Below are 17,501 nucleotides of genomic sequence, written 5' to 3' on the forward strand. Positions count from 1 at the left end.
TTTGTTGCAGAAGTTTCTGCGGCTGAAAATCAGTTCCATTCGACTGAATGGGGCTTGCAGAAGTCCATGCACCTGCTGCAGAAACAATCCCATTCAAATAGTTTCAGTTGTAGATATTTCTGCAACAAATCTGTCGCATGTTAACTTACCCTTATGGTAATTAGATCCATTTCTGAGAAAATTAAGGGGTATGTATATGAATTATTTTACCTTTAGAGTAGGTAGAAATATATTGGTAAGATATTTTCATGAAAAGTAGTTAACATAATATGATTCTTATCCTTCTCATGATGTTTCTCTTTCTTTTTTTCATTGCAGTTAAATACGAAAGAATAAAATTCCTTGTTATTGCTCTGAAGAACTCTGTGGAAGTGTATGCATGGGCGCCAAAGCCATACCATAAATTTATGGCTTTTAAGGTGAGCCATCCATCATTTCAGTATAAAATGTGCCATTTGTTCACTGAACAGTGTCAGTCCAACTACCGTTAAATTGCGCTTTCCAAAATACACTTTCTCCTCTTCCTTCTTATTTCCCCTAAAAGTGTTTCCTCATTTAATTTTATTTCAGATTATTGCACTTTTCTATAACTCATGTTAGGACTAGAACAATCACTTTCTTTAGCAAAAATCAACCACTGGTGAGATGACTCACACAGCAAATTGGACAATTCTCCCATTTTAAGTCATTGATTTATTTCAGTCTTACTTTGACAGTTTGGTCATTTATCTAACTATGCAAAAGTTTCAATGACCTAAGCCTATTCGGTTATTGCTCGGATGTATGAATTTATAGGCCTCTCTGTGTTTCTAACATTCTATACGGAAATGTATCCCAGTTTTCTATAACAGAAAAGGGAAAGCGTAACATTTAAGTTACTTCCTCTGATGTTATTCTTGGTTTCTTGAATCTTGTACAAAGTGATTTGTTTGATACTGGAACCTTGTGCAAAATTGGACACATCATCTTGGCCTGTTCAATAGTTACACATCAGCATGGCCTATTCAATATAGATGAAGACGCATTAGTTTTGAGGTGCTGTGAGAATTCTATGTTATGTTGATGTCTCAAATCAATCAATTCATTATATGTGCTCAGAAAAAAAATGATTGAGTCTTTTGCTGCAAAGATGTAGAACATCCCAAGATGCACTACATGGTCGAACTAGGATTGTGTGGTCTGGGCCCCTCGGACAAAAAAGAACATGGGCCCCATTCATCTAGCTGAGATACAATACACTTTTTTGTCTCTTGTTACATAAAATAGCTATTCTGAGGTCAAATAATATGCCACAGAGTGTTCATATAATACTACCTTACAGCACCTAAATAAAACCACAGTACAGTGACCTAAAACACTACCAAACAAAACCCAAATAATGCCACCATACAGAACCCAAATAATACTGCCATAGAAACCACAAATAATAATTTATTTGCGTATGGGCCTGCACTTAACCTTTAACGTGAGGAGCACTTTTTGGTTAATGGTCTGGCAGGCCCCTGCTGTTCTGTGCCCTTAGGCAGTGCCCAAATGCACAAGTGATCAGTTTGTTCCTGGTGTAATGGAATACAAAATGTGCCTCATCTGAAACAGTCTTACCTCGTGTTGCCTCTAATGATCCAAACAAAGGGGTACTCTATTCCAGTGTTTCTCAATGTTACTAAAAAACGACATTACATTACCCCCATCATTCACTTGGTTTCATTAAAAGCACAGCATAAGGATAGTGTGAGTACTCTCGAGAAACAAACCACAGGTTGAAAACCAAGGTACTAGTCCAAAGGGTTTGCAATTTTCTACATCATTGTATTATGTACTATAATTACCTTGCTTTGTCTTAAATTATACATGATAAAGGAATACCTCATATTTACCATTTGGTCCAAGTATTTCAGAGTGTGTACAGCAGAGAAAGAGGCATTTCTATGGGATTCAGGGTTAAGTCCAATAACCTGGAATAGGGCCTGGTTGGCTGGAGTAGGGGGAGAGATTGTGGGCTCCCACTCCATCCAGACAGTCCATGCTTTGGGCTGTCTAATTAACCTAATTAGTTGCCGGCTGGGAGAGCTGAATGGATAGGCTCTGAGCTCTTACCACAGTGTTCCCAGCCTGGAGAAGACAGGCATTGCATGACGTAAGGGAGTCACAACCATGATAATAATCATAATCTTTATTTATATAGCGCCAACATATATTCCGCAGCACTTTTCAATTCAGAGGGTACATGTACAGAGAAATCAGATATTACATAGTTACAAAATTGATTAACAATTCAAACAAGAGAAGATAGGACCCTGCTCGCAAGAGATTACAATATGCGGAAATAGGGATGACACAAAAAGTGCTTGTTTTTTTTACAATGGTCCATGATGGTATAAACTGTGCTTGTTTTGTGGTACTGGTAGTAGGCCCATGGTCTCATAGTGAGGGACACTGTATGTGTTTAGTTACAGGCTAGATTGACTAGGGTTTTTTAGGGTTTAGGGTCTTTTTGTGTTGGGTCCAGTTTTAAATCTAATACACGAACCAGTGTAAACCCTGGCTCTATAACTCACAACACATCGACGTCTTCCAATCTGGAAAGAACCTATGTCTCCAGTAGGGAAAGACATAGGTTCTTTCCAGATTGGAAGATGTCGATTTATCGACTGCATACTTGTGGAACTACTAGTACCATCGGTACCATCTATACCTACACTGGTTCGTGGATTGTCTATCGCTACCCACTGGAACTCTTGTTCATATAAACTACACATTGGACTCACTTTGCAGTGCCGTTGAGCGGTAAAAACGTTCCTTTTTTCGCAATACTTGTATGGTGTTTTGGATTTCACCAGTTTTTTTTACCTGCTCCGGCCTGAGGGATATATATATTGTTGTGAGTTTCCTTAGTGTGCCAGGCATTTTATCCCTGAGAAGGTGATCCCGTGAGCTAAATTGCCCCTAAGTTGTCACGAGGAGCATGTTCATAATTCCCTTCATTATATCCAACCTACTTGTTGCTGGTGGCCTCATCCGCTTTTTCTTCCAACTTTTCCAAGCAGAATTGTTTTTTCTAGTGATGTTGGTCTTCTCATGATATGCCAAAATAACACAGCTTCATTCTGCACATTTGTGCTTTTAAGTGAGAGGTTAGAACTGATTTGGTTGATGGACTAGGTGTTTATTTTTTGTCCATGTTATTCTTAGAAATCTTTGCCAACACCAGAGTTTAAAGGCATCAATACATTTTCAACTGTGATCTTAATATTGTCTGGGCTGGTGACCTGCATTTTTATTACTTTACTTCTGATGCCAGCGAAATTAGTTAGACGTAGTTTATTCAGGGTCATAGCAACAGTTATTAATTAGGATGCAATTCTAATAAACTGTATAGAAGGGATAGATTCAATTTCTAAATATAAATAATCTCTATATTTTATCTCCATGCAATATTCAACATTTGCATCAAAGATTTTTTTTAAATTAAAATTAGGTTTACTTTGTGGCTTCTTGTGCGTTCACAAATGAATGATCTAGAAAAGAATCGCTGTTCAAATAAAATAATTTCAGGATAAAACTTGAATACAGTTGAACAGTACAATCCAAAGATATAACCTTCAAATCAAAGGTTAGTTATGTGAGACTGCGCTCCTAATATCTGAGTATCAGCTCTGGGATCAGCGGCAGGAGTCACACAAGCTGCAAGGTCCTAGATCAAACTGATTAGAAGTCTTTAGAGTTGTAAGATACAATCCCCTGTGCAGCCTTCAAACAACAGAGATTTGAGGATAGATGTAACAGGGGATTTCTGAAGAAACATACACTCGGAACATTGTCATAGGAGGCATCATAGTTTTCAATCCGGTTTATTTTATATTACATTAACTGCTTTATTTTACACAAACACTTTCATGAGAAATGTAAGTTAAATAAAATGGGGCCTGATCTATAACAAGTCATTTGCGATCTGGCCTAGATTAGAGACTTTAAAACGTAACAGTGTATGTATGTAGATGTTACTAAAGGGTTAAAAGCATAGTTTTTCTTATCGCCAGTAACATGTCTGCTGCAGATCCATTATAAGGGGCCTCCATAGATTAGTTACAAATCCAGCATTGCTTCTTACTGAAGATAATCACATTTTAAATTTTTAACATTCATCTTACCACTAACGTTCCCTTTTTCTTTGATCTCCCATTATTCCACGCACGAGATTCCTCCTGTGGGCTATATAGGTGCAAGGATTTGTCCTTTGCTATGAAATTCATGCCATTTATAAACACTAGAGAAAAAAAGAGTCCATAACTATCGAATATGAAAAATATCTTTATTAAATTACGAAAAATGAGAATCTAAAATACATCTTGAACTGGATCAGCATTTATATGTACAGATAGAAATTATATGCACACACAATCTATATAGCATGGGAAGTCACGTAGATATTGTATCCCAAATCAGGGATACATTCACACAGGTAGATAAATATCAGGTATAGATCAAGACAGAGGGAGCAAAGTGAGAAGCTCAAAGTAAAGCCCGACGAAGCCTTGATGGTGTGCTTACCCATATTCAGATAACGTAATAGCTGGACCCAGAGAGTAAGGGGCGCTACCTTACTCTCTGGGTCAAGCAATTACGTTATCTGAACATGGGTAAGCACACCATCGAGGCTTCGTCGGGATTTACATACAACTATTGCACCTTCTTTTATCAGGTGTAAGCCTTCACTTTGAGCTTCTCACTTTGCTCCCTCTGTTCTGACCTATACCTGATATTTATCTACCTGTGTGAATGTATCCCTGATTTGGGATACAATATCTACGTGACTTCCCATGCTATATATATTGTGTGTGCATATAATTTCTATCTGTACATATAAATGCTGATCCAGTTCAAGATGTATTTTAGATTCTAATTTTTCGTAATTTAATAAAGATATTTTTCATATTCGATAGTTATGGACTCTTTTTTTCTCTAGTGTTTATAAATGGCATGAATTTCATAGCAAAGGACAAATCCTTGCACCTATATAGCCCACAGGAGGAATCTCGTGCGTGGAATAATGGGAGATCAAAGAAAAAGGGAACGTTAGTGGTAAGATGAATGTTTTTCTCTAGTGTTTATATACCATTTTGGAGTCCTTATCTCTAAGAAATGTAATAGGTGGTTGAGACTTCTGCTTCCCACCTTGATGCTTATGTGTCCTGTGAGACTTCTTTGTCTAATTAAGAAATTCATGCCATTGCCTTTAAATAAAAATAGTAAAAAACTAAATAAAACATATCAGTGAATAATTGTAATAAATAATTGTATGAGGGTATAAAAAGAAAAACAGACTGCCACGTGTAATATAATCTAAAGAGGTTCTATTGTTTCATATAAATGTTACAAAAAGAACCTAGCAAATCTACATAATGGCCCCTGAAACATTATTTTTGAGACCATGGCTGTGTCAGGGATCATTACCATGTATATTGTTTAAACAATTAGTGACCCCCTTTCCCGCTTCACCTGTAACCCCATGAACAGAACTTGGGTACCAAAGTTTAGCACAAAATATTAGGGCATATGGATGTAATAGCGGGAATCCCTGCATGAGCCATACCTCATAAGCCATCGATGTGACGGACCCAACCCATCTATTTATTTCAATTTTAGCTATTCATGTGAATGACTGGCATGTTATACTACGTATCCCCTGCAGCGACTGAACAAACCTTCCCTAAGCAACAAGGGCTGATCGCCAAAGCCATTACTTTGGTGATCAGCTTATTGCCAGAGCGGCTATGGAGCAAATTCTTCCAATTTGCTCCAAAGCCTATGCTATCATTAAGAACAAAAAAGGACGGAAATAGAAACAGACATCTCATGTCTCTCTCTATGTTTTGCTTGCCTCTTTTCATGTATTACAGTGTAGAATTATATTTTCCTGTTCTATATCTGGGCTCATGTGGATGGCCCTTTAAACGGCCATAGGGTTAATGAATGAGGCTATTAGAAGTCTGGAGATTTTTAGTCTATCTGGATATAAGTATTCTGGTGCAATTGTTTAGTTCTGTTCAGCTGTGGCTGGCTAATGCACAGTACTACCAAATTAAATAGAGAACTGATTTACGGTTGTGTAATATACTACTTGTGTCTGCTTTTATTTTAGATATATAGAACAAACCTAAAGCACTCCAAAATGTTTTTTTAGATTTTCAAGAATACTTTATTTTTATTGTGTATAATTCCAAAATATACTCTTTTGAAAAAAAGCGATTTTTACATTTACGTTTCGGCCTAACCAAGGCCTTCTTCACAATCGCTGTACATGATACTTGGATCGGGTAACGGCGTCTACCAGACGCTCCGAGCGGCTCGGTGTCACCTTGGTTAGGCCGAAACGTAAATGTAAAAATCGCTTTTTTCCAAAAGAGTATATTTTGGAATTATACACAATAAAAATAAAGTATTCTTAAAAATAAAACATTTTTTTTGGAGTGCTTTAGGTTTGTTCTATATATCTATAGTCTGGGTTTCCAAACCCGAACCTATACAGCACCAACACAGAGTGAATTTAGGAGTACATCCTACATATTTTTTGATAGATATATTTGCTTTTATTTTAGTCATTTTCATCCCTGCATCAAAAACCGCTATTTGTTGATCTAACAGTGGAAAATGGCCAGAGACTCAAGGTTATTTTTGGATCTGCGGTGGGATTTCATGCCATTGATGTTGACTCTGGGACAGTCTATGATCTTTATTTGCCTACACATGTAAGTATTATATTAGAATACTGTTCTTTTTTTTTATTGAGAGGTTTAGTTTTATTTTTTTTATTATACAGTTTTATTATGCAGTGATTCCAAGTTACAATGGCCTCAGGCTGTAATATTTTCAGCATACAATGGTCTTTTCAGGGCCATCGTAACCTGAAACCACATTCAAAATACAATGCTGCAGAAAGTGCTGATCTACGGTGCATGCAATTGGCTAGAAAATCCATCCAATCAGCGTGAACATTTCACTGGTAAAACGCCTGTGAATCAGAGCATCACATTGGGGGCAAGTAAAGCCAATAAGCATGTACAGTATTACTTATGTCCATGCACTGATTGGCTGCCTAGTAGCGCCTCTCTGTAGTCCAGTGCAGTAGTATATGTACTGTTCTAAGTGTGCCAGGATGAGCTGCTCCTTTGGACACCAAGCAAGAGTGGCTCCATTTTATTTTTCTGTACACAAGACCCTGAGGAAGCTTCTACCTTCAACATAGAAAGGGATTTACAGCTTCCAGCAGCTTTTTCTGACTTTAATAATTAAGGACTTGCTTTATCAGTATTGGTTATCTGTTTATATTTATTTGATCTTCACTTTTCATTGAATCAACATTTTGGGGGCTTCAGACCCGATTACAATCATAGAATTGCAATACCAGTAAAAATAAGTCTAAGTCTGCATCTGCGAACTTCAACTCATTACTGCGTACCTCCCAACATTTAAGTATTGCAAAGAGTTGAATTTTTTTTCCCTGTTAAGCCACACCTTTAACCCCGCTCCATCCCCGTCCATACACACCCGGTTCAGCCCACACATTATTATTCTCCCATAGTCCTCCCCCACAGTTTAATGCACCATAGAACCCCCCACATAGTATATTGCCCCTATAGCTGCCCCCACACAGCATAATACCCCACAGTGTCTCCCACACAGTATAATGCCAAATAGCTGCATCCACACAATATAATGCCCCCATAGCTGCCCCATTACAGCATAATGCTCCCATAGCTGCCCCCATGCAGTATAATGGCCACCCAAATGCCCCCTTACAGTATAATGCCCCATAGCTGCCCTCATACAGCATAATGCACCCATAGCTGCCCCATACAGTATTATGCCTACACAGATGCCCCCATACAGTATAATGCCCACACAAATTCCCCCATACAGTGTAATGCCCCCTTAGCTGCCCCTATACAGTATAATTCCCCATAGCTGCCCCATATAGTATAATTCCCCCATAGCTGCCCCCATACAGTATAATGTTCCCTTAGCTGCCCCATACAGTATAATGCCCCCTTAGCTGCAACATACAGTATAATGCCTCCTTACTTGCCCCCATACAGTATAATGCCGCCTTAGCTGCTCCCATACAGTATAATGCCACTTAGCTGCTCCTATACAGTATAATGCCTCCTTACTTTCCCCCATACAGTATAGTGCCACCTTAGATGTTCCCATACAGTATAATGCCATCTTAGCTGGTCCCATACAGTATAATGTATAATGCCACCTTAGCTGCTCCCATACAGTATAATGCCCCTTAGCTGCCCCATACAGTATAATGTATAATGCCCCCTTAGATGCCCTTATAAAGTATAATGCCTTATAGTCCTACTCCTTATTAAAAAAAAAGAATAAAATAACACTGGACACCAGGACATACCATCGGTCGTCCAGGACAGCGGGACACCGCCCTGAATCCGGGACTGTCCCACTGAATCCGGGACGGTTGGGGTGTATGTTACTGTTCATGAACAAGTGAGAGCTTGACATCCAGCACCACTTTTTAGGTGAATGCGAGAACTGCTTCAGTTAATGTAACAATGAATTAATGTTTTAAAAGATCACATGGGTAAAAATGGATAAACTGTGTTATGGGCAGTAAAAGGTAAGAGCGGGCCATGCATTACACAGGTGTTCTCTCTTTGAAACCATATGTCTTACACCACCCCCTCAGGATCTGCACTAGGTGTAAGGCCGGCTTCACACACACAGCATTTGGCTGCCGTTTTATTGCTTTTTATTTCTTTCAAAGACAAATTCCTACTTTTTTTTTTCTTTACTGTGATGCTTCTACTGGGCAGGTGTTTGCATATAAATGGAAAGATGTAATAAACGCACAAAAAAACAGCAGACAATTTAAGGGATCCGATGATCAGGACAGCGTTTCTTTAGGTTAGTGCATCTACACAAAACCTGCATGTTTACAACCCTGACATGGGTAAAAAGCGGGTGTAGTTTTGGGGGTATGACTTTACACGGAGTGACTTAGGTCTGGGAGCCACAGACATACAATGACTCCATTTAACTCAGTCATTATCCTCCTCCTCTGCTCTTTACTCTCGTGGCTACAGAAGCAGGCAGTGTGCCCATGTCCGGCTGTTGAATGTTACTGTCTCTGTTTCTCTGTTGCCTTGCCTACTGCAACTCCTGCCCACTACTGCCGCTTCTAACGTTCCCAGTTGTGGGCAGCCTTTTAAAGGAGTAGTATTATGCAAAAATACCGGGACTTGTTACTGCCGGTAAATATCTTTTAATTTTTCTTGACTCCTAGCCAGGGGAGTCGCTAGCTTAAGCCCCGGATCTTTGGCCCGGTGCCTCGGATCCCCGGGCGACTGCCGCTACAGAGGTCGCAGCAGTCGCAATTGCTACCAGGCCGCGGCCACCCGCACCGCATGTTTAAAAATTTACTATAGTAACTGGGACCTATGTCATAAAATTCACGGGCCCCTGTTACTATAGTAATACCACTATACTTACCCTCCTTCCCGAGCGCAGCTGAAGTCCTGACGTCTTCTCCCATCATGATGTCACCTACCACATAGTAGGTTTAGATACATGGCCATGTATGATACTGTCTGATGAGCCCTGTATCTAAGCCTACCACATTGTAGGCTTAGATACAGGGCACCAGCAGACAGTAATCTTATACAGTATAAGATTACTGTCTGCTGGGGCCCTGTATCTAAGCCTAACATGTGGTAGGCTTAGATACAGGGCCCATCAGACAGGATCACACATGGTGTGATCTCATCTGCTGGGCCCTGTATCTAAGCCTACCACATGATGGGCTTAGATATATAGCCCATGTGTGATCCTGTCTGATGGGCCCTGTATCTAAGCCTACCACATAGTAGGCTTAGATACAGGGCCCCAGCAGACAGTAATCTTATTTAGTATAAGATTACTGTCTGCTGAGGTCCTGTATCTAAGTCTGCCTTGTGGTAGGCTTAGATATATGATCTAACATGCGCGTAAATCTGTCTGTGTGCATTGCGTTTTTGCATCAGTGTGCTTTGCGTGTGGCATGTGTTTTTCACGCACTTGCAAGCACTTTTTTTTCAGTGTAATCGATGTGTGAAACACGGATATGCGTCCGTTTGCTATCCGTAGTTTTCATGCACCCATTGACTTCAATGGGCGACTAGGTGCGTGAAAACGCACCAATATAGGACATGCAGTGAGTTTCACGTAACGGACACTCGCTGCGTGAAAACTTACACATGTGTGAATAGCCCCATTGACATCAATGGGGCTGTGTGCTGTTTCAACGCAAAGCACACGGACGAGATTCACGCTCGTCTGAATGAGCCCTAAATCTATCATGTATGATACTGTGTGCTGGGGCCATGTATCTAAGCCTATCATGTATGATACTGTCTGCTGAGACAATGCATCCAATTCTATCCAGCGGTGCAGCTATAGGAGCCTTAGTCTTATAGATATGCTATCTCCGATAGGTATGTAAATCTATATTTTTTTTTGGGGGGGGGGGTAAATATATGTATCGGGCTTGTGCCCCTGATCCTTTAAGATCCTAGCAATGCCCCTGCTCCTAGCATAAATACTTGCTGGGCCAGTGATTTATAGGGCTGGTGGAAGTCTAGGAGTGCACTATTGAAGCTCCTTCTGTATCTCAGAAGCCATTATCTAGATATACAGTCATTGATCCAGTTTGTATTGTAGTATAATATATAGAAATACATACGGAATTAGAATTTTTGGATTACTTTATACAATATGCTTATTATAGAAGTAATCTTCTGGCCTGACAACATTCTATTTGTTTGTTTGTGTTTGTTTTTTCAATGCAATATATTTAATATCTTTGTTTTAATGGTAATACAGCCCCTTCATATTTTTTTTTTAACACTGTTAGCCTAGTTAGAAGAAATCGTAACCTATCATAATTCATATTTCCACACAAGCATATATTTGTGTGAACACAAATACAAACTTTCACAACTAAAAAAGAATGTTTTAAGAATTCATAATTTTCTCAGAAATTTTTAGGCTTCAAAGGCTTGTAAATAGCTGCCTAACAGCATTGATTATGCTCTGTGTGCGAGATAATTGTCAGATACCATTGATTTCTATAGAGTTAGATTTTCGAGTAGACTTTATCCACTTCGCTAAATTGCTGTGAACAGCGACAGTCAGCAAATCAAGACAGAAAAATTGTGGCATCCTCCAATAACATTTATTGCAGTGTTTTTCAACTTTTTTCCTTCTAATTCTTATTAGAAATGGGTGAAGGGTAATGGGTACAAGCAGGGGTGGGAAGCCTGGCCGGAAGAGGCTAGACCTGCAATGCTACATAAGGCCTCAAGCACCCTTCAGCGAAATGCTTCAGTGTGCTATCCATTTTTTAGCACACTGACCCATTCATTTCTATGGGGCCATGCACACTTGCGGTTTTTTACGGAAATGTGTGGCCGTTCCGATGAAAAATAGAACTGCAAAAGTGAGACGTTGCTGGAAGAAGCTGTCATGGCAGTCTGGGCCATATAGAGAAGAAAATGGAGAGAGAATGACTGAATGCAAAGAAGATGTCACCTGTGAGTCACTGAATCTTATTGTTTCTTCTGCCTCTGATTGTGTTGGATCAGTACTGTAATAAATTGTATGATTTCAGCGGGCTGATGTTACCATTGTTATTTGTGAAACAACAACTCCCAACATTCCCTTATAATTTGTTAGGTCATACTGGGAGCTGTAGTTTCACACGGTATAAAATTATATAGCAGAGTTTAACCTAACTTGGCAACTGTTTTTTTACATTATCAGAGTAAAGAATTTGAATCACACCCCTGGATACAAAGATCTTTACAGCACTGTTGGCATCAGGGTCTTATGGGCAATAAGGAGCATTGGCAATGGTCTTCCATAGTCTCACTAGCAATTGTAGCCACATTTAATATAAGGTCATTAGTGCTTGCTCCATGAGACATAAGCAAAAGATAATACTGGAGTTAGTACAATGTAAATTACTCTAGGCATTTCATAATATAACTGCCAGGGTCAGAGTATATCACTGGGAATGGGCACTAGCATAGGAAAACCTGTTATATTTTAATTCAGCTTACATCCTCTTGTAATTTATGTCAGTGGTGTTTCAATGATTTCCAAAAGGTTTTAGTGACATAATTACAATGATTAAATGACTTATTAGTTCAGCATCACTTTAATGGTATGGCAAATGATCTATTGGGCTCCACTGTGGCATGTCACATAACGGTGACATCACACATTACACAAACTGCAAAACCACCGCCCACCAGTTTTGAAACTCCTAGTTACATGCCACTTGGGCTGCGTGGCCCCTTGTGAATGGTTTGCAGCAGGCCTCCTGCATCTAGGCCACGTTCCCTGTTACCAGTTACTACCCATGTATGTGGTAAACAGGCATATGTATGCATCCAGTGTATGTAAGACCATGTATGTGATTGCGCAGTATGGGCATGGATACAGGCAGGTAGCGGATAGCTGGATACAGACTGATAACAGAGAGCTGGATACAGGCTGGTACCGGATAGCTGGATACAGGCTGGTACCGGATAGCTGGATACAGGCTGGTACCGAATAGCTGGATACAGACTGATAACAGATAACTGGATATAGGCTGGTAGCGGATAGCTGGATACAGGCTGGTAGCGGATAGCTAATTACAGGCTGGTAGTGGATAGCTGGACATAAGCTGATAACAGAGAGCTGGATACAGGCTGGTAGTGGATAGCTGGATACAGGCTGATAACCGATAGAAATAACTGACTGCAATCAGCCTTAGCAAGACACAAGTAGGTAATTCCAAAGTTGCTCTGGCAGGGTGTGTCCAATGAAGCAGACTAATATACCTGGTGATTGGCAGGAATTGGCTGGGGAAGGATTTGTGTGCATGCGCATGGCCTATAAGATGCAGGAAATGAGCACACGCCTGCCCTATGGGCAGACCCAGCAAGACCAGCGGCAGAAGGAAGTACATGTGCATGGCAGTGTTGAGATCCAGGTACTGTACAACCTGTACCAAAGGTAACCTGGCAGCTGTGCCTGCTGTGAGAGGTAGTACGCCGACGAACGTAGAGCGCTGGCGTTACATTGATGATGGATGTATATGAAATATGACCGGTAAAGTACTATCAAGTACATACATACTATGTGAATAACAAATTCTTGCAACATACATATCACTACATGGTGATTTTGTTATCATATGTAGTATTTTAGTTCAGTAGAGTACAGAGGAGTAAAGAAGGGAAGAATATAGTTGTGTTGAGTACCTATTAACCAAGACCATACAAAGCTATTACTAATTTTTACATAAATATTGTCATACCTTTAATTGTCTTTTAAGTCTTTTCAGGCTTAAAAGTTTTATAAATAATCTCGATTACTCTTCTAAAATCTATTCCTGTGAATCCCCTGACTGGACAGCCATTATAGACCTTTCATAGTGTGAGTTGGTAGAATAAAAAAAATGTAAAAAACAAAACATAAACACACAAGCCTGGAGAATGGAGTTAGGCGGACCGACATCTTATTACAGTGTGGGGGAATGTCTGAGACTACCACTTCCCCTATATTGTCACAGGAGGAATGGAGTAGTCTGAAAGTTATGTTGATATGCGTGATCCTATTGAATAAAGGATGTCCGGTCTGAATATAGCAATTCATCTTAGACATTATATACAAAGTCACCAGTCACTTTCAAATTTCAGCCTGATGACGGTCGAAATAAGATAAATCTTTTTACCAACAGGCATTTGTTTAATTTGTCTACTGCATATAAATATAGAAATATATACCCAATAATGTATATATTGCTTGCTAATATTTTTATAATAGGGAACTAACACCTGCAATCTCTGCATGTAACATGTAGGCCACCTGTGTCAGTTGCTAACAGTTGGAATTCTTAAATGATGAGGTCAATACCTCTAGACGTAATAGCGGCTCATAAAATGACCAATAAAATGAAGTACCAACCATCTGAACCCGGAGTCGGTGTGAAATTGTCATGCTGATGAGGCATGGCTTTGAATACGCTGCTCGCAAGGACAAGAATACTTATATTGTCTAATCTTGAACTGGTGATGGTGTAGAGACCCTATATAAATGTATAAATAGTCCAGTAGACTTCAATCTTAAGAAGTGTATGAGCATTGTATAAAAAATATATATCAATAACCCATATTAAAATGTTATAGCATTTATTATCAGAAGAAAAATAAGATTATTTTCTTCTCTAGTCTGCACAAATAACTGTGAAAGCGAGTTAAATAATGGGGGGGGAAGGGGGTATTGTAACTCTTTAATTGCTACCCGAATTTCATGTTTCATCGAAAAAACTGAAATAATTAATTTCCAATTAATTGCATTTTGGGCCTTTCTCATGAAAAGTAGAGCAGCTAATAAAAAGAACAGGCTTAATATTTCTCAAAGAAATTATGTCCTTAATTTAAGGTTCCCCTTAGAGATTTTTTTGCAATTGTGCTTTTTTTGTTCTAAGAGATTCGTCTAAAAATAAAACATCCCCCCCCCCTCCTGTTTAGAGACAATGATCTGAAATAATGTGTGGATCTTTTCAGTTCTTCTACAGCCAATGGACCAGATACATCTAAATCTAAAGGGGTCATTTGATTTTAGAGAACATTTTACAGAAACTGGGAGAGCAAAACAGATTTCCTTTTGAAAAAGACTGCTGCTCTTTCCCTTCTGTCACTGTCAATATTTTTTTTGTCCTTTGCCTGTATCTGTCTTTGCCTCAACTGCTCATGAAAATACCAAGGCAACGCATAAAGATTTCTCTCCAGCTGTGGATACCAGTATTGGTATTACGGATAGTGATAGCGGAGAAATGGACATCAGAGGTTGGCCTCCGATTGTTTTTCCGGGCAAGTAAAGAATGTTTGTATTTACCACCTTTTTTATGCTAGACCTCATCAGAATAGTCATTTAACTACATTATATTTAGGAAGAAAGAGTAAGTCAGTATGTGCATACTGAAACTTTGATAATAACGTACATCTTGTATTGACAGTTATAGTGTTATTTTACATACCAACATGTTTAGAAATATTAAGATGTGAATTGATGTTCTTTTGTAATTGAGATAAACCTACTTTATTATAGAGGTGGTGTAATATATCTAGAAGTATTTAAAAAATAAATAAAATATGCTGACATATTTGCAGGGCCAATTCTGGGAATTTTAAATTCCTCCTAGAAGTTATTGGAATTTAGAAATCACAATAATAACTATATAACAATGATAGCTCTAAGATAATTATTTTTTAAGCAATTCTGTAATATATGTGTGTAGGTTCAGGAAAAGTGAACCTACACTTTTAGCAGAATGTTTGTGGTTGCAGTTCGATGAACGTACATTATCTATGTGCACGTAAGTGAAAGTAGTAAACATTAATAGGGTTCTCCCCTCACAATCCATTAAAAATATTGATGGTATTTGCAAGTATTTAGTCAGAAAGTGAATGATAGTGGTTGAATGATAGTGGTTGATATGAGTGATTTCATTCTTTGCGACCAACTGTTACCCGGTTTAGAAGTGTGAGGCTTTAAAGAGAATCATATGTCTTATATGAATGTTACAAATACTTTGGTTGTTATAAATATCTGAAGAATAAATCACAACATAAAGTTATCAATGTAAATCAGCTGCTTTTTAAGGCCAGCAGGATACTATCGTGTACTAAGGCTTCGTTCACATCTGCGTCGGCACTCCGTCAGAGTTTTCTGTCAAGGAAACCCATGAACAGAATCCAAACTGAAACAAACGGAAGTTTTCCATAGTTTTTCATGTGCTTCACCATTGATTTCAATGGTGACAGGTACGATCCAAATGTTTTCCGTTTGTCACCGTTGTTTAAAGAGGCTCTGTCTCGCGAGATTACGAGGTAAACGAGATTTCGTTTCCCTTGCTGGAAATCTCACAGAGAAGATTCAGAAGTGTCAGGATTCTGAATACACATGATGTCCAGGCTGGAGGTCATGTGTATTCATTATCAGGACACTTGTGTATGTGGCTGCACATCGTTCTAGTAAGAACGTGATGCTGCAGTATAAATGAATGGAGAGGAGTGCATGATGCAGATTGGTCACTGATTCGTCAGCATCATACACTTCTATTCACAACGCCCAGTTAGTGAAACAAGTAAACACGCCCAGTTAAAAACACAATACACGCCCAGTTGGACATACGAAAAAAAACACGCCCAGTTATCCATTTCCAAGCTCATTTGCATATATATAAAATAGCTCATAACTTGGCCAAAAATGAACGTTTTAAAAAAAAAATTTTTTTACTGTTCTCTACATTGCAGCGCCGATCACATGCAATAGGAGATAGGGATTTGAGAATCTGGTGACAGAGCCTCTTTAAGGGTTCCTTCGTTTTGACGGAATCAATACCGTAGTCGACTGCGCTATTCATTCTGTCAAAACGATGGAACCCTTACACAACGGAGACAAACGAAAACTATTTGGACCTTATCCATTGCCATCGAAATCAATTGTCACAGCGCGGGGTGTGAACCCACTGGGCCGTACCACGTAGCGGGATGGCAGCTGGCCAAACTGGTATATATGCAATGTCTATAGTTCTGAAAGGGTACCTGAGGCAATGTAGACAGTAGCGGTGGTTTCAGGCTAAGACACTTAGGAGACCATTTGCAAGGACAAACTAGGGTTACATAACAATGCTCAGGCAATGATTGAGAGGGCAGAGCCCCTTTTATAGTCCAGAGGCATTCTGGGCTAATTGCAGCTAGTCTGCAATGTGCGCGTAATGGCCCTTTAAGGCCAAGCACGCGCGGGTGCGCGCACCCTGCGGGAGCCAGTGTCAGAATGAGGAAGTGAGTGCCGGCGTCTCCCCGGAAGGGGATGCCGCCCGGAACTCACGCGTCCATGGCCGCGGCCGTAAGAAGATAAGTCAGGACGACGGTCTACGGCCATAGACGTTATATTAATGCTGATGCAAACAGAAACCTATGGTTTCAGCTTGGATTCTGTTCATGGGTTCCACTGATGGAAAGCTCAGACGGAACCTATGAACGGAGTCCTGACGCAGATGTGAACGAAGCCTAAGAGAGGCATGGACTTGTGGGACAGGGACATAATATTACTGCTTTACAAAGAGTTATTGTGGCCTCATTTAGATGAAGCTCATGTCTGAGTATCAGTTCATAGAAAGAATGATGAGCAAAGATTAAAAGAATAATTAAGTATATTAATGGCCCCTTCAAAAAACATGGTAAAAAGTTGACCCATGTAAAAACCCCTCAAGAGACAAGGGAACACTCCCTTAGTCTGGAGAAAAGAAGGTCACTCTCTAGAAGCAACAAACCTTCTTGACTGAAAAAACTGTGAATCTGTGGATTAGCCTACCTCTGGAGCTGGTTTAGCAGAAACTGTTGATGGCTTTAAGAAAGGCTTAGATGATCTCTCAGTACAAA

At 39.5% G+C, this 17,501-nt stretch overlaps 1 protein-coding gene across 1 annotated transcript in view; it reads left to right on the forward strand.

The window, feature by feature from the left end:
* Positions 1-17,501, forward strand: part of NRK (Nik related kinase) — a 236,229-nt gene that overhangs the window by 204,898 nt on the left and 13,830 nt on the right. The window contains exons 28-29 of the mRNA XM_075835864.1: positions 319-419; positions 6,600-6,749. Of these exons, the coding sequence (XP_075691979.1) occupies positions 319-419; positions 6,600-6,749 (251 nt within the window). The remainder of the gene's footprint in view (positions 1-318; positions 420-6,599; positions 6,750-17,501) is intronic.

The sequence above is a fragment of the Rhinoderma darwinii genome, chromosome 8, assembly GCF_050947455.1.
Source record: "Rhinoderma darwinii isolate aRhiDar2 chromosome 8, aRhiDar2.hap1, whole genome shotgun sequence".
Classification (NCBI taxonomy): domain Eukaryota; kingdom Metazoa; phylum Chordata; class Amphibia; order Anura; family Rhinodermatidae; genus Rhinoderma; species Rhinoderma darwinii.